Source organism: Taeniopygia guttata, chromosome 8 (assembly GCF_048771995.1).
Source record: "Taeniopygia guttata chromosome 8, bTaeGut7.mat, whole genome shotgun sequence".
In the NCBI taxonomy this organism is placed as follows: domain Eukaryota; kingdom Metazoa; phylum Chordata; class Aves; order Passeriformes; family Estrildidae; genus Taeniopygia; species Taeniopygia guttata.
This window is the reverse complement of record NC_133033.1, coordinates 24,122,279-24,145,022: the sequence shown is the minus strand read 5'-3', so window position 1 is coordinate 24,145,022 and position 22,744 is coordinate 24,122,279. Positions and strand designations below refer to the sequence as shown.

Genomic DNA, 22,744 nt, shown 5'->3' with positions numbered 1-22,744 from the left:
AGCCCCTGCAGGCAGACTCATCCTCCACAACAGCCCCTCCCAGCCAGCTGCCCACAGAGCAGCCAGCATCTGTGAGCACAGCATCACCTTTGAGCCAACATCCCCACGCTGCTCCCAGGGCTGCAGAACCCCCATGGGAACAGCCCCGCACAGTCACTGTGCTCCAACAGGAATCCCACCCCATTCCCTGCCACTGGGGCCTGGGCAGGACTGCACTGCACTTGAATCCACAGGAACTGGGCAGAGCCACTCAGAATTAACCACTGTTTAATGTAACAATAAATTACATTTTTACAATCAAGAATTTACGAATACATCCAAAAGTTAGTATCAAAATAGACACTTGAGAACTTTGCCAGTCAGCTCATCTCTGTACAAATACATACAAGAAGAGGTAGCGTTAAAGGCCTTAGAAAATGGCTTTTGGAAAGTTTCATGGACTTAAAGCAGTTCTGGAAAGCAACCACCAGTGCAGCCAGAGAGGGATGTCAGCCGGAGAGCAGGAGGGACCCAGGCCCACCTTCCAGAAGGATGTGGCAAGAGCAGGATAAGGAGTTTCCCCAAGAGCACTGCTAGCAGGTTTCCACTGTATGAAGATAAAGTGCCTTCTTAAACAAAGCAGAAATGCCCCTTTCCTCTGAAAAGGGATATGGGACAAACACCTGCACGAGGGTGGGGGGTCTGTTTTGTCTTTAAGGAAAAACAAGCATCAACCTGCTCTTTTGCCCATTCTACATCTCTGAAGCCTTCACTGCACAGGACACACACGTTGTGTCTGTGGGTCAGTCCTTCATTCCTGGCCTTGCACTCAGCTACTTCCTACCCCTGGGTGACACAACAGATTCCTTTCTCTCACCTGTGACTTGTAAAGTACCAGCAAAACAAACAGAGGGGTTTCCTATACAGCTGTTAACAGCTCAGCTCCTCACAGGAGTGCTGGATGCTCAGAGCAGCACAGCACAGCTGCTAAATCCCACAGCAGCCCTGCTTCTCCTGGCTCTCCATGGCTATCCAGCAGCGCCCTCACTCAATACAGAACATTCTAGTAGTGAACAGAATTCTCAGCAGAAATCCCAACATTTAATGTCCACGTGAAACTGTGTTTTCCCTCCTATTCCGGCCCAAACCAGCACCTTCGAGAAGAAAAGCCGGCAGGGCTCTGGCTCCTCCAGCACTTCTCTCCTCCCCGTGAGGAGGCGGAGCTCACACGGCTGAGCCCGGCTCAGAGCCAGCCCCGGCTCTCGGCTTCCCTGTGCACGGACGCCTGGCACTGCTCCAGCGTCTGCTCCAGCTGTGCCAGCTGGCAGCAGCCCACTTCCAGCCTTTCCCTGGGAGACAGGAGAGAAAGGTTAGCAGGACACAGCAGAACAGGCGTCTTTACCAATACTCCTTACATTTTCATAGATGTTTCCATCAAACTGAAGCAGCAGCAGTGACTTTCACACTACAGCTGCTAAATCTGAGGATTTCACATGAGCTCCTTACAACAGACAAGCCACAGCTGCCACAGGCAGAACTCCTGTTCCCTTCTAGGGCAGGTAAAGTGGAACAATTGTCAGGGAACAATTGATGTCACTGATATCAACCTTATGCAGAGATCTGGGATTCTGGAAGTTCAGTTCAGCCATCCTTCCTGCACTGACATATCCTGTACTCACACTCTAAGTAAGGATCTGGATACACCCCCTTACGACTTAGACCTTTTCAAAAAAGTAATCTCGACCTGATCACATGCCCTTAGAATCTTTTGTAAACATTTCTCAAAACACCATTTAAAAGCTGCTCCTCAAAAAGGAAGAAAACCTCAATCACTGAGTTCCCCAAGCACAGCCTGAGGGCTGCCAGGGAACTCTCCAGAGTTTTACTCTGCTGAGCACAAATTTCTACACAATTTTTTTTTATGCCTGTATCAATACAGGCCTAGAACTGTCCACTTGTGGGCGTAAAACTTTTAAACTATCTTTTATTAGTGATACAAATACCGAATGTCTCCCTCCCTGAATAACTTTGCTTCCTGATCTTGCAATCTGCACCTTGAATCTCGTGGAAGATTTAGGAACCCAGAATGAATCCAGGCAAAGGGAAGCTTTTTAGAATCATTCACCCTCCAGCCTTTCACTCAGCTGATCCTGGCTGGTGAGAGCTCATTCAATATCCACAAACAACAAAATCCAGTTACCTGTCCTTTATTATTATTAAAAATCCATGATGGCATTTTAGAAACCTCCCAGAGCCTGGACTCACAAACCTCCAGTGACACAAATTCCTAAAGAAATGAGCCAGAAACCACTGGCAGAGGAAAGAGGGCTCAACACCTCTATCAGCTGAAAAAAACCAAGTAGGCACTGATGCCTCAAGTCCAATTTAATTCCTGTCCTCTTATGCTCTGTGTTAATCAGGCACTAAAATTTAAAAAGGAATTTTAAAAATCCCCCATTTATTTTTCCCTACACTATTCCTATAAAGGGGGATTCTAACTGACCCAGATGATTCCTCTCATGGTACCTTGGTTAATACAGGTGAAAAAGCTGCCTCAAGCCCCCAGTGGGGTCAGTAACTGGCTCACCTGTAGAGCTCCTGTGAAACACATTCATACAGCTCCTCAGCAGTGAATTTCAGACTGTTATTGATCTAAAACAAAGATGAAAGAATTAATATAGTCATTCATCAAGTATCACATGTCTTCTACAATTATACAGTAGGAATAGCAGATACAGCTCATGCATTCCCTAGCAGGCTCTCATGTTGAGACAATGCATTAAAAAAGTTATCCTGTAATAAAATGCAATATTATAAATTCCATCCCCATTTTCTAACCACTTCTGCACAAAAAATAAAAGATCTTAAATAATTCTTCTTCCCCTCTTAAATTACCCTACAGTTTTATTTACATATACATATATATAGCTATATGTGTGTATCTCAAATTAAATAAGCTCTGACTTGCATCAATTCCAAAAATATATGTGAAGGCCCAAACCCCAAATATATTTCCCTGCACAGCAGAGCACTGCAAGCCTGAAATATGTAACATATTAAACAGAAATATTCTACTGAAAACATTAATTTCAAGGCTTTTTACTCTCAACAGCAAGTCATTCACACCAAGCGAGCACTCAGCAAATCACATGAACAATTCAAATACTTGTTCCAATCCAACCAAAATCTATCTTTATATTCAACAACTAATAAATAAGAGCAAATAATCAAAATTCTTAATGGAAATACAGTGATGAGACATGACCTCAGAGCTTAAATTAAAAGCTGTAAATGAAGTGATCAAACACCAAAAAAAGTCATACCTCATGTCTTCTGAGGAAGCTATAGAGGGTCCAAATATCTTGGAAACTGCTGGTTGGGGTTAAAATTCTGAAAAGAAAAGTTTGGGGATGGCTTTAAAGAAAGTAGAAAAGAAGTCTATGAAAGAGTTAAAAAAATGAGTCAGAAATCTTCAGGGGAAAAAAAATTACTTGAACAAAATGGAAATTATGAACTTTGAAGAATTTTCCCTTCCACTACTCTAACAGAATTAAAGAGCTTATTATTTCTGTGAGGACTTTTCTGGAGGCTTTTTCTAATTAAAAATTCCCTCCATGTCTTTGTGAGCCATTTCTGAATGAGGGAGGAGGGAGGAAACCCAGCACTAATTGAAAGGCCTTTGGTGCCCACCAGTGAGGCCCCTGGGCTAATACACAACATTCCCACCCCAGCTTTAACTCATTCCCTTCAGATGCCCATGTGCAGCCCAAATGCTGCAACTCACTTTCCATTTTTGCTACTTCTAATAATCACCAATTCCCACCCAAATTCTGCCAAGGGCCAATGGGATGTAGCAGCTGAAGAGAGGTGGCTTTCAGGAAGCACTTTGATGGACACCCTTTTCCACAAGCTCCAAATCCAATCCAGTAAAGAAGTTGCTTTTTAACAAAATTAATTATCCTCATCTATTCAAGCAGATACAATTCACTTCCACCTTAGTGTAACTTCATTTGCATTTACCAGGAAAAGCAGAACACTCCTAAATGCTGCAAAACACACTTTAAAATCAACACAAAATTAAAACACAAGTAACACCTTATATATATTAAAAATACTGAGAAAATTCTGAATTTTTAAGTCTTACATAGTTAAATCATGATTAAGATAATGACTAGACTTGGAAAATCTTTTGGGGAAAGCTCTATTTACTTTCCCATGGGAAAGTGCCCAAATTGTCTCCTTCCTCTTGCAAGCTGTAAGCTTCATTTATAAATGAATTAATTAGGAATTGAAAAAAACAGGAAAGTAACAGAATAACTTTAAAAATACCAGTTAAAGGACCCTGTGTTTGAAGCAGGCTGGAAGACCATGACACAGCACAGGATTTACTGTAGAGTCTACTTTAAAAGCAGAGTATCCACTGCTTTTTCTCATCATTTTTCATAGGAATTGTCACCAAAAATTAGTCATGCATTCTTGCCCCCACTTCTTAAGAAGCAGTACCCAAAATGTTTGCCTTAAACCTGCCAACTACAAGTCAGGAAAGGAACCAACTGGCTGCTCTGCCTAAAAACACCTCAGAACCTTCCCCGGGCACCTCAGCAACAATTGGCTTTGACAGCTGAAAACCCCAGCAGGGAGAAGCTGCCAGCAACCCTCCATGGAAACGCTGGGAATCCTGGCAGCTGGAACTGCACAGCAGCTCCCATTCCCCCTATAGCAGCTCCCATTCCCCCTCCTCAGCAGATCCCATTCCCCCTCCCCAGCAGATCCCATTCCCCCCATAGCAGCTCCCATTCCCCCTCCCCAGCAGATCCCATTCCCCCCATAGCAGCTCCCATTCCCCCTCCCCAGCAGATCCCATTCCCCCCATAGCAGCTCCCACTCCCAGCTGCTCCTCTCCCCACAGTGGTTCAAAAGCAGAGGGTGGAAATCCATGGAACCACCTGGGCTTTCCATCAGCACAGCCTTGCAGAACCGCACTAAAACAGCCCCTTTCTGTACTTCAGCTTCAACCTAAGAACTCCAGCGTGGTTCTACAGAATTTTCTGGAAATATTGAGCATGTGAGGTAAATAAAGGAATGTCACAGAAAGACCCAATAAATTACTATGGGTATCTGCCACCAATTGGAGGTTAAATGCTGTCTTGGGGGCAGGAGGAGAAAAGCACACAGTCACACTGGGTGATTTTATCTCAGTGCTTCGCAAACCACTCCCAATGTTCCTTTATTTCCTGTCCTGTCACTCATCTCATGCCAAACACAAGGTGTAAGATACAATAATAAATAGAAATGGATAGGATATAGATGAAAATGTGCACAGAGAAGATCTGTGAGAAAGCAAAGCCTATTTGGAATGGACCAGGAATGAACTTATCAAGTAGAAGTGAAAAAGCCCAGCCCACAAGCCAAGTGGCAGTGAAAGCAGGCCAGCCTTCCAGGTGTCCCAAGACCCCATGAGGGCAGGGACAAGGGAGGTCTGGTGGGAGGGACTGTGTGCAATCCCCTGTGACACCCGGGGGAAGCTCTGCCCCCAGGGCTGTCCCACTCAGCTGTCCCTCTGTCACAGCTCAGGCTGGCAGAGCTGGCACAGAGCATTACCCACTTACCAAACCCAGAGCTCCATCTAAAAGGCTGGCATCTGAAGGCAGAAAAGGCAGCCTCACCATTAACAGCCCCTTTTAATCTCACTGCCTGAACATCAAGGAAGCAAAGGAGATGGGAAATGGGAACCCCAACGTTCTCAGTGGCTCAGTCCCAACTCCTCACTGAGCTGCACCAGGGGCTCCAGTGGGGTTACAGCCACCAGCACAGGCCAGGGCTTGCTTCCACAGCAGCCAGCTGGGAAATCCACCAAAGCCAAGCTCTGTGCCTTCTCTCCCTGCAGAAATGTCCCAGCCATCAGCCCCTGCTGGCACCCCTGGCTCTACAGGCTCAAAGCACCATGGCTTCTGCAGCCCCACGTTTGAAAGCTTTCTGCTTTTCAGACTACTCCAAAGGCACCACAGCGTGAGCAGCTGCACAGCACCACCTCTGCCCCGCCCGTGGGGAGCACTGCCCACCCCAGCTCTGTTTGAGCTTTGTTTCTTGCAGCTGTCATTCAAATTGGCACAACAGAACATTGCAATTTGGGCCTGACAGCAGAGAGGGCTGCAGGTAAGTTCAGTTTCAAGTTTCACCTAAGTGCATAAAACCATGAAGATCAAACAAGTGGTGACTGGAATGTCTGATACTTTTTGAACAGAGAGCTAATTTCCATTTTACTTCCAAAAAGAGACTGTGTGCAGAGAAGATTAAAGGCAGAGCTCCTCAACCAGCAACTTTATGGCAGAAATTATTAACTGAGACAAGAGCCTAAGGGAATGAAGACAATTCTCTATTGAGACATCAAGGAGAGGAGACCTCAATTCCTCCAGTGACCAGCTGAAAAAATAAAGAGGACACACTTTCTATGCATCTGAGGAATTCTGTACTAAAGCTTGTAACACTGCAAAATTGTTTTAAAATTATTTCAATTCAGTGATCAGTTCTGATATAGTAACACTCTCCTGCACTACTGAAATCTTAAGAAATTACACTTTTAATTTACATATGTTTATGGAGTCCTGGACTAAGCCACATTTTTCCAAACCATTGGGAGTGCAAGAGAAATTAAATTTAGATATAATATTAGAAAAGCAGAACTCAGCCTCCTTATGCAGTCAGTAACAGACAAATATTTTACAGGTGACAGCATATTAGTATAAATATTTAGGAGGCCTGTATCTAAGTGTATATGCTATAATCTGTGTGTGATTTTCAAGTTGGCATATGAACAAAAAAATTCTTTCTTAGACAAGAGATGAAAAGAAAAAATCCAACTTGAAATAACTGCATCAATTCACCCAAGACTGAATTTTCTTTCTTTCCTATGAACAAGGATTTGTTATATAAAAGAAACCTGGCAGGAAACATGAAGACAATGTCCAATTCCCTAGGGCTGCATAAAGAAGCTTAGAATCACAAGTTCTATTCAGCTGAGGGTAAACATCAGCTAATGTAAACCCTTATTTTATTTTAAAGAGTTAATTTAAGAGACCTTAAATAAGGCGCCCCAGTTAACTGGTTTGAAATAATACCCAACCCAAATACAAATATAAGCCACCAGTGAGAACACAAGTCCTCAATCCAAAATTATTTAAAATCCTGTAATGGTTTCACAGTTTTACTGGGTGCTTAAATTTCACAGGTTTCATAGCTTTGCCCATTACCAATAGTAAAGGGATATAGTTAGAATATGCTAACTGTATTGATTATTTTTCATTTCAGAGCCGTCATTGCTGGCATGCAGAATTGTGCAATACAAAACCTATCTGCTACCAGTGCTGTTAGAGGAAGAAATCAAGACAAAATAAAAAAAATCTGCGTAGTGTTACAGAAATCATCAGAACAGGGTAACATGCCAAAAGCTGTTACTGACACATCTTCAATGAAACAGCTTTTTTTTTTTTTTCCTTTTCTGTATCTGTATTTGTCATTAACATGTTCTGGCCATCAAGGCTGAATAGCTGGAGTAGTGCCACTGGTGTAGTATTTTTTTATGCTTAAGGGTATCATTATATTTATCTCAAAAAGCATTATCATGTTTTTCTAGTTGTTTTTAACAATTTGAAAATCTAAACTTTTAACGCAGTTGAAATTTCAACATAATTTACTGGTAAAACTTCCACAAGATATTTTCTCTCTTCTTTGTTCTGGACAGCAGGGATCAGAAGGAATCACAGAATGAGCTGTATTTTATCACTAAAAGCTGTGTTACCTCCAAATATTCAAGACAGAACTTTCTCACTATTTTTTCTCCAGTGCCTCCTCTTCTGCAATCATGCCATTAGATTAAGTCACTGAGAGGCATTTTTTTCAAAAATCAAGAAAAATAAATATGCTGCGAAGTCAGTTTAGAGCAAAATGAAAGTGAGGTGTCTCTGCCCATGGCCATGGCAGGGGGTGGAAAGAGATGAGCTTTAAGGTCCCTTCCAACCTCAACCATTCTGATCCTTTGAAAACTTCTGAATTTTTGCTTTAATACTTGGTAATAATCATAAAACTACATTGAGACATTAACCTGGCTCCTGGCTCTTTGGAAAAGCTCCTCAGAACTCTCCAACTCCCTTAAATTCCTCTACTCAAGGCCAATGCAGCAAATGCTTGGTGCAAATTCTCCCTTTTTCTTGCTCCATGATGCCACCTACTGCAAACCTGCACATCAGAGCAGGCATTTCCAAAGAGTCCAGGAAAACTACTCTATTCCAACAATCAGCCTGTGTTTTTTTATTTATTAAGAGCTTTTATTTTTACAGAGCTCTCCCACAAAGAAAACCAACAGTTTTCAATAAACACCTCTGCAACACAAAAATAACCATTCTGAATATTCCATATTCCCATTTAATCTCATCCACCACATGTATAAACTGATACCACAGGATCTGTTGCAAAACCTTTTGCATCAGAATGAAGAGAGCAAAGTTTAGCAGAAACCTACTTTACTGTAACAATTTCCTTAGAGGGAAAAAACCCACCAGGAATAAATTGAATCCATCAGCATTCAGCTGCTCAAACTCTCTTTTCTACCCATATTTTTCTGCTTCTGCTTTTATAGAATTTTGATCATTTACATTTGAAAGAGGGACTGTAATTCTTTGAATGGATCTATATTTCACTGCCATGAAAAAAAAACTAAGCCAAGACAACACAGGAGGTTCCTTATTCTTCCTGAAACTTCCAATTTTTTTGAGTTGTAAAAAAAATAGTGGAGGGATGGGGCTCCCCCTACCAAAGGCTAGGGTTAGATGGGATATTGGGAAAGAATTGTTCCCTGTGAGGGTGGGCAGGCCCTGGCACAGGGCACCCAGAGAAGCTGTGGCTGTCCCTGCATCCCTGGAAACGTCCAAGGCCAGGTTGGATGGGGCTTGGAGGTGCCTGGGCTAGTGGAAGGTGTCCCTGCCCATGGCAGGGGTGGCACTGGATTTTAAGCTCCCTCCCAACTCAAACCACTCCGGGATTCTGTGATTCTGTGAAGACAGAGGGAATATTATCTTGCCTAAAGAGAGAATGCAGCTGATTGTCGTTGTTATGGCTGTCGTGAAGAGCACCTGAACTGGGAACAGTTCTTTACATCCCTCACTCTACTGGAACTTTGCCCCCACCTGAGTGGGCCTCACATTTGAAACACAAATGCCCTGAATTATTCAAAGTTCCTGCCATCAAAACTGATGTATTAATCATAATCATTAATAGCTCCAGTTACACCTGAGGAGAGGTGACTTGCTGCTCAAACTGGAAAACAAATCCCAGGCATCGAAGGCAATTCCCTGCAAGAGATCTCCACGTCTGCAACACTGCCATGATCTTTTGCTACCAATGGTTCAAGGCAGCCTTGACAGCAGGATTTTTACTGCAAATGATGTCACCAAGCACACTAGAATGAAGAGGGGCTTGGTGCTGAAGTCTTTCAGACTTCTGTGACTTCAGGTGCCTGTCACACATTGTGTGCCCAGCTGCAGTGCTCACCTGCCAATGCCCTCTCGGATGTCCTTCACTGCTGCCAACAGCTTCTGCAGGCCCAAAAAAGCCTCCTCAAACGAGCCCTTGGCAGCCATGGTCACTGCACTGGGGTCCAGCTTCTGGAATAGCTCAATACTGAAATTAAAAGAAACAAAGAAGAGATAGAAAACCAGTTTAAAAAGCTCTGACATAACAATTTGCATGCTCCCGACTTTACTGTGACAGGTTGTCCAATTTTTTTGACCAATTTTTTTTTTAATCAATTTAGATTAATTATGGGTAAAACAGCAGAGTTTCTAAAGTGTGCTTGTTTCAAAGTTAAGGTTATGTGTTTCTGAGTCCCTTTAGCAAGCTGTACCTGTACAAGTTCATGGTGTTCCAAACACCTTCCAGGACCAACCAGATTTCCTGGTGCCTGTTTTCTTGAGCCACATGAAAGCTGGGCTGTAGCTCTTTTTCCTCAGTGCTTTGCAGACTAGGCATCGTGGCTTCCATTTTTTCACACGCAGCATTTTCTGAAAGAACCATGATGTCTTCTGATAAATCCTGCTCACTGTCTGCCCTCACCTTATAAAACAGTTCAGCAAACAAATAATCAATGTATTTGGTTCCTAACTTCAGAAAACCAGAATCTACACACTTCTACAGATCTTTTTAAAGCAATGCTGAAGAAGCAAGGCTGAACTCTTTAAGTCACCTTGGTTACAGTCTCTGCATCCAAAGCTTCTCTTGATAGTTTGGGCTGGAAAGGACCTTAAAGCCCATCCAGTCCCACCCCTGTCAAGGGCAGGGACACCTTCCACTGTCCCAGGTTGCTCCAAGCCCCATCCAACCTGGCCTTGGACACTCCCAGGGATCCAGGGGCAGTCACAGCTTCCCTAGGCACCCTGTGCCAGGGCCTCCCCACCCTGACAGGGAGGAATTTCCTTCCTGACAAATTTTCAGATTCAGACAGAACCTGATTCTCATGGTAGCAGAATATCAGGTTCAGGGCTGACTGCATTGCACAGAGGTCCCAGCACAGGTAACTCCTGACCTTTCTTTCCCTTTCACCCTTTCCAAAGACACCAAGAACTCTTTACAGCTGTTCTGACCTATCTTCTTTCCCATAAATCCAAATATTTCATCCATGCTCATTACTCCAGTTTTTACGTCACTACATAAAGAACTGACAGTAACCATAAACCAAGATAGTTGGAATATCCTCCACAGCAACTCAAGAGCTGAGCTGGGAGTGAAAACCAACTTCTGAGAACACAAAAGGGGCCAGGACAACCACCACAAACCATGTGATACAAGGGAGTCCCTTCTTCAGCTACAAAGACAATGAAAAATGAAATAACACACTTAAGATCAGCAGTATGGAACCCATGTCATAAGGCAAAACAGCAAGTTTAACCTCTAAGGCCCATCAGATACAAATGCAATATAAAACTAAAACAAAATAATGGCTTTCAGTCACCATTCCAATACTAACACATTTATTAGGGAAAAAATGTATCAGCAGATATTCACTGCATGAAAATAAAAGTTAAAGTCAGGGTCTCTTCATTTTGAAACCCCCCCCAGAAACATTTCCTACAGTAATCAGTGGAAATTATGGGAAAAATTAAGAAATCTAAGCCAGGTTTGGTGCACAGAAGAACTTGAGGATGGGATGAAGTGGACAAACACCAAAGCTGCCCTTACCCCCCCGAGGGTCTCACACAGTTTTGCCACTTCAGCATAAGCCTGGGGCAGGACACCGTTGTAGTCTGACCTGCAGCTGAAAGCATGGAGCAATGTTTTGGATTCCTGAAGTAGGATACGCACTGTTGAGGAGTCAAATGGTTTATCTGATGTTTAGACATGAACGTAAGAGAGAGAAAAAAAAGTAAAGATTTAACAGTCTTGGCAGGCAACTTTAATACTCAAATACCTAGATTAACAGAAACACATGAAAAGCCTAGGAAAATGGTTCAGAAGCATCAGGTTCAACAATCTCAGAGAAACATGCATGAGATTGCTCACTCCTTAACCAAGTCCTCCAAATTTATCCTGGGATCTTGCACAAGGATTAAGTGGCATATCTAAAATAATTCTGCAGAACAGCAATATCCCAAGGAGATAGAACCAAGAAACCACAGGATATCCTGAGTGGGAAGGGACACACATGATCATGGCCCTGCCCAGACACCCCAGATATCCCACCCTGTGCATCCCTGGGAGCGTTGTCCAAACCCTCCTGGAGCTCTGGCAGCCTTGGGGCTGTGCCCATTCCCTGGGGAGCCTGGGCAGTGCCCAGCACCCTCTGGGGGAGTTCAACACGTCTGTCTGTCTAAATCAAATGCTCAAAGACATCTTTAAATAAATGGAAGCTTTGTGGGGGTTTTATTTTCATTGGCTACTTTTTAAAACAAATCTCCCTGTCCTCACATACCATATTAAATATCCTTTGCTCCTCCATACATTTTTTGGTAAATGCAGATAATTTGGTCACACATAACATGGGGGCAAATGAGGAAAAAGGATTATTTGTTTTTTAAAAGTAATTCAGACTTTGGTGACCATTAATATACACAGTCAGTTCCACAACTCAAACTAGAACATGGAGGCTTTTTACAAGTTCATATTTAACTTTCTCAGGGACTTACCTGCATCAAGGTGTTTAGAAAGACATTCAATGGTTGAAAGTAAACTCCTTGGCACCACATAACCAAAAACAGCCATCCAGTGTTTTTTATAACATTTCAGCAGGTTTGCTAAGGTCCATGGTGGCTTCAGATAGAGGATCTGGAAGACAGTATGGTATAAATACAAAGGCTGGTTTTCATTTAGACATATTTCTATACATCCCACAACTGCTCTGTTCTTCAAGGATGTGATGATTTGTGACTGCTGAAGGAGAAATTCAGTGATTCCTCAGAAATGAGACCAGATTTAAACAAGTTTACCTATTAATAAAAATTTAATTCAGCAGCACCATGGGTCAAACAGTGATGCTCATTCAGAAGTAATGCACAATCAGTCTCATGAATTGTGGTTCCCCATGCCTCAAAAACTCTTAATACTTTTTATGTCAAAACTGATCTAATGAGTTACTTGTGCACAAAAGCCAACAGTAACAAGAACAAAAAGAACAACAGTAAATATGCCTTTGATTTTCCAGTACTGTTACAAAGTAAAAATAAACACCGTGACTATTTACACATGAAGTAACATACGTGTATTGCAAAACAATTGAGAATTCACTACTATCAACTGAAACCAGTGTGTGAAGATATGTTTTAATAAATTAACTAAGTGAATAGAGGAGTGATTAAAAACTTAGCAGATAATCAGGGCAGCTTGGGAAACAACAGTCATCTCATGATTTTCGGGGATTTTGAAAGCCACAGAGGCTTATCTGCAATAAATGTAAAGTTTTAACAATGCCCCACCAGCTATAAAATGGAATCTAAAGTAAAGGATGGACGATTTGAAAGTGCCTTGCCTTAATACATGGGTATTTATCTTCTGCAAACCATACATTTGCAAGCATGTTCAGAAGTCTCATTAGTACCCTTGTCATTCTGTATCTGCACTGGAATCAATTTAGCTGTGAACAGTTTCACATTGGGGAAAAACAGTTCTGGTGGGGAAAAAATGCCTGCAACAAATACCCTGATATTATACAGAACATGATGGAATGATTTCTGGCAGGATGTATTTACAGTGCAGGGTTTTACTTGAGTAGAAAAGCTGAAACAGAATTTTAACGCCACTAATAAAAAGAATTCTGAAACTTCACACTGAGGAAACACCAGCTTGTGTTACTGTGTCATTAAAATTTCATTAAAATACTGCACGAGTTGCACACCAGTGGTCAAACAGGATAATCTTGCTATAAAATGAAATATTAGAAGTGAACACTGAGCTGTTCCCTGTCAATTATATCAGGGACCTGGATGACTTGGGTTTGGCTTGGCACAGGTATTAATAGCAATAAAATACCAAGGACATTCAAACCTTTCAATAATCAAAATATCAAGCAAGATGATGTAAGACACCACCTCTATCCACAGGTTTCCAAATGCAAGTTTCATTTCAGTCTCCAAAATACAAGACAAAGCTTCTCCTAAGTTCTTTTCAAGGTCTGGAAGTATATTTGGGAATTGTGCAGTAAAATCAGCATCAGCTCTTGTCTTCCCAAATTCTGTATCTGTCAAACCAATGACACATAAGGTATTTATTGAAACTGGGTTTATATCTAATTCATGTTGATGGCACATAAAGAACCTGTCCCCATAAATAAAGACAGACTGCACCTTGGTTTATAAAGCTGATGTGCTACAGCTAATTAAGTTTCAAGAATTTCTAGTTATACCCACTTGTACTGTGTATTTTTAATTAAGAGCTACTAACCAAGGTTTATTTCCCCAGAGTATTAGTCATTAGTGATCTCACTCCACAGCTTTTTCCTTAAATAACTTAGATAATATACAGCCAACAGGGTTATCAGCAAGCACAAGAGGATCACTTCTGATCTCTGTGAGCTGTATCTTTGGAAAAATGAAAAATGAAAAAAACTTTCTTCAGTCCCAAAAAGTTCAGGACTCCTTTTAAATTACTCTAAACACAGGAAATTAATGCATAAAATTAAAATACATCTTCTTTAAATTTCCTAGAACTTTGAGACAAATGGCTTAATTAACATCTCAAACTTTCAGAAAACCTTTGAAAAAACCTTCCCCAAATAAAAAGCATTCCTAAGGATTCAAAGCACAAGAAAACTGAAGGTATAGCAGCAACTGTTCTTCCTCTACCCCATGGATTTTTACAAACTCACAAACCACCATACTCCACAGACTCACCCTGCTCTGGCTGCTGCAGCTTCTCAGAGTTCTGGGGCCTGTTTGCATTCACATTCTGCAGAGCAGTGACTAGATCAGCTTTGCAGAATGCCTTGACCTCACTCACAATGGCTTTATTACACAGATTTTTATCATCCCTAGAAAATAATTAATTTCTGTCAACAAAGGAATAAAAGCAGCACACTGTATTTGGAAAACTTATTTTGTGAACTTCATTATATAGACAAAGTTCTCTTCCTCAAGCAATTAGAAGTAGTTCAAAATTTAAACCAGAAAATTAGAAAAAAAAATGAGAAACATACTGAGAAGTGTTTAAGGGTCTAGGTTTAAGAAAGCAATAGCTATAATTACTGCAGCAGTGATTACAGCAGTGATGCTTAGTTGCTATGATCTCAGAAAGCAAACCAGGCAGTAATTCTACGACAGTACTATCTTACCTGATGCCTACAGTCAATTCTCCTTGCTGAGACCCTTTTTAACTATTCTGCTGGCCAAATCTTTATCCCAGATGCCACTCTGAGGTTCTGCTCCAGCAGAACTACTTTAGAAATCCAGGACAAAGTCGCATGCCAGTACTTTCTCAAAATTTCCCATTGCTTATACTGGTAGAGGATAAAGGGATTTTTGGATGAAAACCAGTTCTGAAGTCACCTCCTGTTTTTTGATCAGTGAAACCTAAAATTACCATCACTACCCTATGAATACTGTGACAAATGGCATTTTCAGCAGCCACCTGTGTCAGCTTGAACAATCCAAATGGTGCTCAGAGTTTTAACCTCACTCATTAAACAGTGCAGGAACCGGTTCCAGCCAAGACCAGAGCAAAGCCAAGGAGTATTAGTCCTCCAAGCTGGCTTCACCTGCTTGTATCAAATTCAGAATCAATACCCAGAGGTCAGCTGCTATCCTCACAAACAGGAACAGCAGCAAATCCATCCCCAGCCTCCCTCTTTCTAAGATTAACCCCTTTCTTTGCTTCTGCTCACATGGCTGGGAACAGAGATAAAGTCTCTAACTGGATCGCAATCCTTAATTCACAAATTTTTTTTCGTTTTGTAACTTCAGCAGTATTTTTTATGAGAAGCCAGAATAAAATTTGAGAAACCTATGCTTAAACAAGTTTTAAAATTGAATAGCCTCAAGCTCATGGTGATCCCAGCTCCAATTCTAGTAGTTTATATTGTTCTACTCTAGCTTTTAAGAGGGTGACTGCCCTTCCAAGAGCTTACTTCAGAAGGTGCTTTTTCTTTAAGCCCTGATTTGCAAGCAGTGTGGCAGGAGAGCTAAAGGCAGCCAGGAACTCACGTGCACAGGACGACAAGAGCTTGTGGGAAGAGGTTCTGGTACTGCAGGCAGCACTGCAGGACACGGTCGTCATTGTTCTCGTTGCTCAGCCCATCTGCAAAGGAACGGCAGACACAGCTGAGGGATGTGGGCACAACTCACCCTCACAAACACCTCAGTGCACTCATGGTGCTCTTTGGACATTTAACACTCCCCACACAAGGACACAAGTGTAAGGTGAAAGTGAGAAACAACTGGTAAAACAACAGATAGTGGAGACATTCACATGCCACAGCCTTGGCTACACTCTGAAGGCTGCTGTAAGAAATTAGCTCATTTTAATTAGTGAACAGCAGAGTGAAGAAGTCTCCATTAAACTCAGAATTCTAAGGTTGCCACTAGGTGACGTGCAAGGATGAAGTACCCAGCACAAATGGATTGCACATGTATTACATATTTTTTGAGAAGCCAGCTGCATGGATTGCCCCCACAGTTTGGAATCCTGGCTCTTGAGACACTTGTAGATGAACTGCACTGCAGGGATAGCTTTGTCCCGAACATGCTGCAGCATTTTCCCCTTCTTCAAGTTGTCCAGCTCTTGTAGGACGACCCAGGGAATTATTAATGTAAGTCTATCAACTCCTGGAAGGAAAAAAAACACCACCAATAAAAAAGGTATTTGCAGGACTGACACAAACTATTACAGAGAACTTTCAATTCAAGCAGCATATTTATGCAAGTTCACACCTTTTCCCAGTAGTTTTCATAGTCCCTGCTCAAGTGAATCTAGTATTTGAAAATGAGCTGAAAAAGGCTAACTTCCCTCTTTCTAATCTAACCTCAATCTGGCACTACACTGATTACATAGAAAAGTGACAGTACCAGGCAAACAAAAGGGAGACACCATTTCCATCAGCAGAATACTTTGACAACATCAATAACACATATTTGCACCAATTATCCTGGCACACACCCACTGTAAGATGTTGCAGCAAGGTGAAACAGCAGCTAGAATACCAGGCTGCACACACCCAAGTGACCACAGCAGTCACTGTGCCAAAACAAGCAGCAAAAAAAAAAAAAAAAAAGCAGCAAGGGCTTGTGCTCATTGCCAACCAGCACTCCTAAATCAGGAACAGAAAGTGTGGCTATTGGACCATGGTTTTATTTGTAGGTAAGTATGGCCTGAACTTTAAAGTTTTTATATAAAATGCAGGGGTAAATCAGAAGTTTAACAACTGTTCTGTTGGTCTCCCCATGACAAATACTTCAACTGTTTTCTTTCTCATTCACATTATGAGAAGAGAATTTTGAAAAAATGCATTAATAACCACCTGCTTTACAATAAATAGGCTCTGAATCAGCAGCCTTCTCAACATAGTGGGTCTGGTGCAGGACCAGACACTGGGAGTTGCAGTATTCTAAAAAGGCATCTCAGCCTATATAAGAGAGCAGCATTCCTGACCTGGGAGAAGAAATACAGCCTGACATACTCCTGAAAATCACTCAGGCCCTAAGGAAAGGTATTTTCCAGGTGGCTGGAATAAGTGTATTCATTAGCTGAAAGCATCAAAGCACCCTAGGCATTCTGACAGATTCCAGATGTGCCTACCAAAAACTGACATGCACAATCCCAATCCTACAGACATTAAACAACCAACAGCTTCCCAGTAGATTAGAGGCAAATATTAAAGCCAGGGTCTGCATTGTGTATTCCTGAGAAATTGCTCAGTTCTGCCACCTTTACCAAGACAGAAACAAAGCACTGACTGACTGCTATATGCTTTTTACATTGTTTTATATTTCTAGAAAGAGAAATGCTAAAAGTAGACTAGAAAAGAGAGTTATCACTAGTAAGGGGTTGAATGCTTAAATTATGTTCTTAGAAAGTGTTAAGACTTATTTACTGCTAAGAATTCAAGCATATTCCTGGGAGTATCTGCCATGATTCTCTGCAGGTACATGGGCTGTAAGCACAGTAGGTTCAGCTTCCACAGCTGAGGTTTCCCTAAGATGCAGTTTGTTTGGGTTCACAGAACCAGGCTCTCAAGTGTGTACCTTCTGCCTCTGCATGAAACCTGCTGCCTTTTTAAGGAGCCCAGGGCTTGGTTTCCTTCAAGTAGCCTGAAGCTCTTACAGCATCTGTTTTTCTTACATTATCTTACTCATTGGAACATATTTACATACCTGGTATGTCCTCAGATTTCAAGGATCTCACAAACTCAAGGTGACTAATCATTATATTTGTGTCAATCACCACTAGGATGTTCAGACCAGAACTAAAGGCTCCTAGGGGAAAAGAGGAGAAAAAAGAGAAACCAGCAGAAAGAATCAGTTGTGTGCTCCCTACTCATACCATCAATAACTGTGATTACTTGTTGCAACTAGAGAGCAAAGCAGATCCGATCATGACACACCAGCAGAAATATTTAAATCCTGTTCTGGAAGATCTATCTCCATGCTTGTAAGCTCTCCACAGGTCTGTACTACAGACAGGGCCATCCTCTTCTCCACACGAGCAACGTGCAAGTCTTCAACTATTTGCATCTACAGTGAGAAAATGAACATGTGTATAATCCATTGTGAGGGATCACTTCATCATTATTCCCCAGAAAGAAACTTTTGCATTAAAGCTGTTAAAATTGCCTCAAAATGATGTCTGAAAAATTTTAAGTCAGTACAGGAAATGTAAATCCACAAGACCTTCTACATATTCTCCAGTAAAGACATCCAAAATATGGCCTAGAAAGATTTATGACCTTTCTACAAGGTATTCAGAAACTTTGCTGTATTTTTTTTTTTTTGCTAAACAAACTGCAAGTTTCCTAACAGACACTTAAAAAATATGTCTCTCTTCCAACTAAAAAGTTAGAGGATGAAAAATGAGATAGCTGGAGCACGTGACCAACTGTGAAGGCCCTTTTGCTGCACATGGTAACAGAAAGACATTCTTTATCTCAGAAAGTTCCTGATTAGCAGCACTTCAGCAAGTTTGCTTAGCTTTTTAAATAAATGCTCCACATTTGAGTGTAGATCATGAGTCAACAATGCCAAATACTAGGAAAGGTCATGGAATTGTTCAGTACACAACGTCGGTGCCCTTGGTCTTTAAGACAACACAGAAGTGTTAAATCAAAGCATTACCAACCTCTTGGTCTGTTTCTGTGCTCTGACTGTCTTGAAGGGGTGGAAAGTCTTCAGAGCTCTGTAGGGAGAATTATAAACACCACAAACACACATCCCACCAATATCACAAAATATCAAGGAATACCGAGGTAAAAGGGATCCCCATGTCAGGAGTTTTGGAATACAGCCCACGGTGTTAAACAAGTCCCTCACTCACCTTTGGGACAGGCACAGGCTTTCTGACCTCACCTCCCTGGCAGGAGTCAGATGTGCAGGGGTCCTCAACATTCTAGAAACAAGCAGGAACAGAAGAAAGAGAACACTGGATACTCCCAAGTGAATAAGGAACATAAACTACAGTTATTAACATCTACAGTATCATTTTAATAGGGCTTAGATGCATGGCTTTCTTTTAAATAAATAACAATGGATTACACTGCAAATTCCATCTGAACATTAAGCCCCACATTTTTTTTTTTACATTGAAGGTGCTTGACCAGGCTGCCCAGAGGGGTTCTGCAGCACACATACCAATTTAGTCCCACATCCATCCCAAACTCCCCAGGCATCACTCTGCTAGCAATACTTTGTCTGGCAGCAAGTTTTCATTACTTCAGTTTATTCATTCAAAAAATGAAATAACTGTATCAGCTCAAAACAAAAAATCAGCTGATTTATACCTAAACTGAAGTATTCCACACCCCCAGCAGCAAAGCAAAGCCATGAAAGTATCTGTGCAGACACAGTTCCAAGACCTTTACTCTTCTGGTCTGTTTAACATTCAGCTGAGGAACATGGAAACAAAGTTTACATTAGGATCAGAAAAATCCACCTAGTTAGCTATGAAACCTGTCTGGATTCTGTAAGAAGACAGTCTGCTCATATAAGAAACTATCCTGAAACATCTACATAATACAAAGAATGGGGCTCTCATTACCTGCTTAAAACGCAATGCTGTGGTTTCCAAGTCTCCTTCTTTAGTTCCCGAGTGCTCAGGAGATTTAGGAGAACCAGTTCTGTGTTTCTTGCGCTTCCGAGAGTCCCATCGTGGCGGAGTTTGGGATGAGGAGCGTGATGATCTGTGTTTACTCGTGTACCTCTTTTTCTCAGCAAAGTCCTTATATTCTTCTTCCTCCTCTTCTTCCCAGAAGCTAGATAATGCACTTGGTTCCTTACTGGCAGGTCTATCACCATGCCTAGTCCCTGCAGAGCTGTCAGGTGGCTTTTTGGGAATTCTGACATCTTCACTCCGCTTTTTTGAGCCCTCTGCCTTTTTATGTGGTACCTCGTATACAGAGGACTTAAACTTTTCTATCATAGCTTGTTCTGCTTTTAGCTTGCGTTTACAGAGTTCAGCTTTCTCTCTCTTTTTCTTCAGTGCCTTGTCCCTCTGAAGTTCAAAGCTGTACCAGAGCCTTTTTTCTTCTACTCCATCACCGCGACATCTTTCCTTGCTGGTAGTTACCACATCAGGAGTGCGGGTGGTTTTGCCATGTTTGATTTCTTTGGCTTTAAACTGGATCACAATTTTCTTCTGCTTTTCAGTTTGAATTGAAGAACCATCCGGGCTTTTGCTTCTCTTTGGAGATTTTTCCTGGGATCTTCCATCAGCATCGTGAAAAGCACAAGAACTTCGGTGTCGCTTCTTCTCACGCCCATCTTTCTCTGGTTTGGACCTACAGAAACACGATCAAGAAAGCAATGTAATTTAGCTCAGTTAATGGAAAAGAGCAACAAAAAAGGCACCTGCATTTGATTGAGACAGAGCTAAGCATTTATGAGCACCATATTCCTAAACATGAACTTGAAGCAAAAGTTGTCCTTCAGAATAGTTTGATACGGCATTTTTTGGATTTACCTTTCTCCACTCTGTACAGCCATTTTAGCTTTAAGAAAATGGAGGAAAAACTTTTTCTGCATTCACTGTTGGTTTGAGAGACACCCTACACAGCTGAGTTTCTTCTTATCACACAGATGAGTTTAAACAGCAGTTCAGTGATAAAGGAGGTGTGTTACCTAAAAACTCAGCTTTTTCATACAGTGCCAAAACACACAGCTTTCAAACTGCTTATCCTGCACTGACTGGGGAACTTGGAAAAGGAACAACAGAGGGGAATATAGTAACATTCTACAGAAATCGTGATGAAACGTAAACTTTAAGGCATTTAGAGATTTTGAGGAGCTAAGAGAAATAAGTCTTACTAGAGTTAATTTAAAAAAAAAAGAATATTAAATGAGTAGGCCTTGATGAAGTTAGTAGTTAACTAATAATTGATTGCTTGTCAGCACAATGTTTAGTTAGCTGGGTTTATAATGAAGAATATAGAAACTGACAAATAGCTTTTAGGAACATAAGACAATTGTGGGTCTCCTCTGTTCTGAAACCAATTGAAGACAAGGAATGGGAGTTCTACCAAGAGTTCATTTATCATACTTGCATTGAAAAGGTAGAAAGGACAGAACGAGGAAGACTTCATTTACTTCCTCATTTTGGGACCCCTCCCCATAAAAGGGACCACCGACCCATTTCAAGGGACAAACTACGCATGCTTAATAGCTTTTGGAGTGATTAGCATACGAAGCGGGGAATGGGATGTACCAAAATTATGAATATGTATTTGTATTTTGGGTATTCAATACTTGTATGGATAAAAAGACTCTGTAATCACCTGGAAGGTGCGGTGTGTATTTGGGAGCAATCCCGCACGCTGCCTGGCATCGAATAAACACACACTTTCTAACTTTAAACTGTTAGAGAGTTTTTGTCCGTCACAGTTGGATATCGATACTAGATCAATATCCATATTTTTTTAATAAATCAGTGAACTATATGAAAAATTATTAGGAAACTTTCTTATAAGAACAGAGAAAATACTCAGTAATTATATTTACTGTATACTAGGTTTAAAATATCCAAAGAAATACCATATCTTATTTGGTGAACAGGTTGAAAAAAAGTCTTCAGCATTACATGATCTGTGATTGTTATATTTTTAAGTAGTTCTATTTAATGACAGACTGAGGCTTTACCTCTGAAGTTCTGTTTCTCCTTTCACAGTGTGCTTGTAAGATCTTCTGTCTTCAGAGTTCTGAAAAAGAATATTCAGGGGCTTACAGAGGAAACTGCAGTTGAAAAAAAAACCAACCTTCATAAAACAATGTCAAGACTGGGTGGTTTGGCTGTTTAGAGAAACAGTAAGGCCAAAGGGTGCCAAGGTCTGCATGCAAAGATAAGGGTGCAAAGGGTCTAGCAGCACTTCGTGATTTAATCATGGAGCACTTTAATGCTTACAAAGTGATTCAACAGGGTCCACTACAGCCGTGACAATTACAGGTCTGAGATAGTAACATTCCTACCATGATCAATTCACAGGCATTCACTCAGGTAAAACCATGTGTCCACTTGTAGTTTTAATACACCTCTGGGTTACACGACTCAGTTTTCCCAAAACCACAGCAGGATGTAGGAAGTTACAACAGAGAACGGTAACACGTGGATTATTTTGGATCAGGAAGCTCCAGACAGTTCATCCTTTCACAAATAATTCACTCCTTCAATAACTGGGGCTTGCTGACTCAGTGAGGCCATTAGATCACTGCTGCAGTGATCTTTCCTACCTTAGCTGGTTTACTTCCACACTGGAGAACACTTAATGCAAAAATCAAAGGCTTGCACAAACCAGGGGAGTCCGAAATTAAGGCAGTTCTGAGAACTTCTGCCTGTGGGTGGTTCTGGAGCTGCAGGACCAATACCAGCAATGCAAAGAACAAACAGAATGACAGACAATTCCAAAGGCTCTCCCCGGGGTCACATGCACCCCTGCTGTCCCCAGCAGCTGGAAAGCAGTGAAGGAGCTCCCGTGGGGCACGTGGAGCTCATGATGCTGCTGGGACAACTTCTGGTGATAACAAAACCATTTCCAGCTGCTCATTTCTCTCTTCAAGGCCTATTCCCTGACAACTATGAGTTTTCAGGACATTTC

The 22,744-nt window shown here is 41.5% G+C and overlaps 1 protein-coding gene across 3 annotated transcripts in view; it reads right to left on the bottom strand.

Annotated features, from left to right (window-relative positions):
* Positions 1-250: 250 nt before the first annotated feature.
* Positions 251-22,744, bottom strand: part of SWT1 (SWT1 RNA endoribonuclease homolog) — a 24,671-nt gene continuing 2,177 nt past the window's right edge. Inside the window, exons 3-19 of one of the 3 annotated variants that reach the window (XM_030279463.4) lie at positions 21,792-21,850; positions 19,699-20,437; positions 18,979-19,050; positions 18,784-18,840; positions 18,053-18,182; positions 17,823-17,924; positions 16,089-16,277; positions 15,657-15,750; positions 14,352-14,488; positions 13,551-13,699; positions 12,153-12,291; positions 11,209-11,354; positions 9,878-10,086; positions 9,526-9,654; positions 3,303-3,369; positions 2,567-2,631; positions 251-1,328 (exon numbers count right to left, since the gene is read on the bottom strand). In XM_030279463.4, the coding sequence (XP_030135323.4) occupies positions 1,223-1,328; positions 2,567-2,631; positions 3,303-3,369; positions 9,526-9,654; positions 9,878-10,086; positions 11,209-11,354; positions 12,153-12,291; positions 13,551-13,699; positions 14,352-14,488; positions 15,657-15,750; positions 16,089-16,277; positions 17,823-17,924; positions 18,053-18,182; positions 18,784-18,840; positions 18,979-19,050; positions 19,699-20,437; positions 21,792-21,850 (2,589 nt within the window). In that variant the 3' untranslated portion in view covers positions 251-1,222. Of the gene's footprint in view, positions 1,329-2,566; positions 2,632-3,302; positions 3,370-9,525; positions 9,655-9,877; positions 10,087-11,208; positions 11,355-12,152; positions 12,292-13,550; positions 13,700-14,351; positions 14,489-15,656; positions 15,751-16,088; positions 16,278-17,822; positions 17,925-18,052; positions 18,183-18,783; positions 18,841-18,978; positions 19,051-19,698; positions 20,438-21,791; positions 21,851-22,744 lie in introns of those variants that run through there. The other 2 variants (XR_003961710.4, XM_030279464.4) reach the window with 2 other exon arrangements.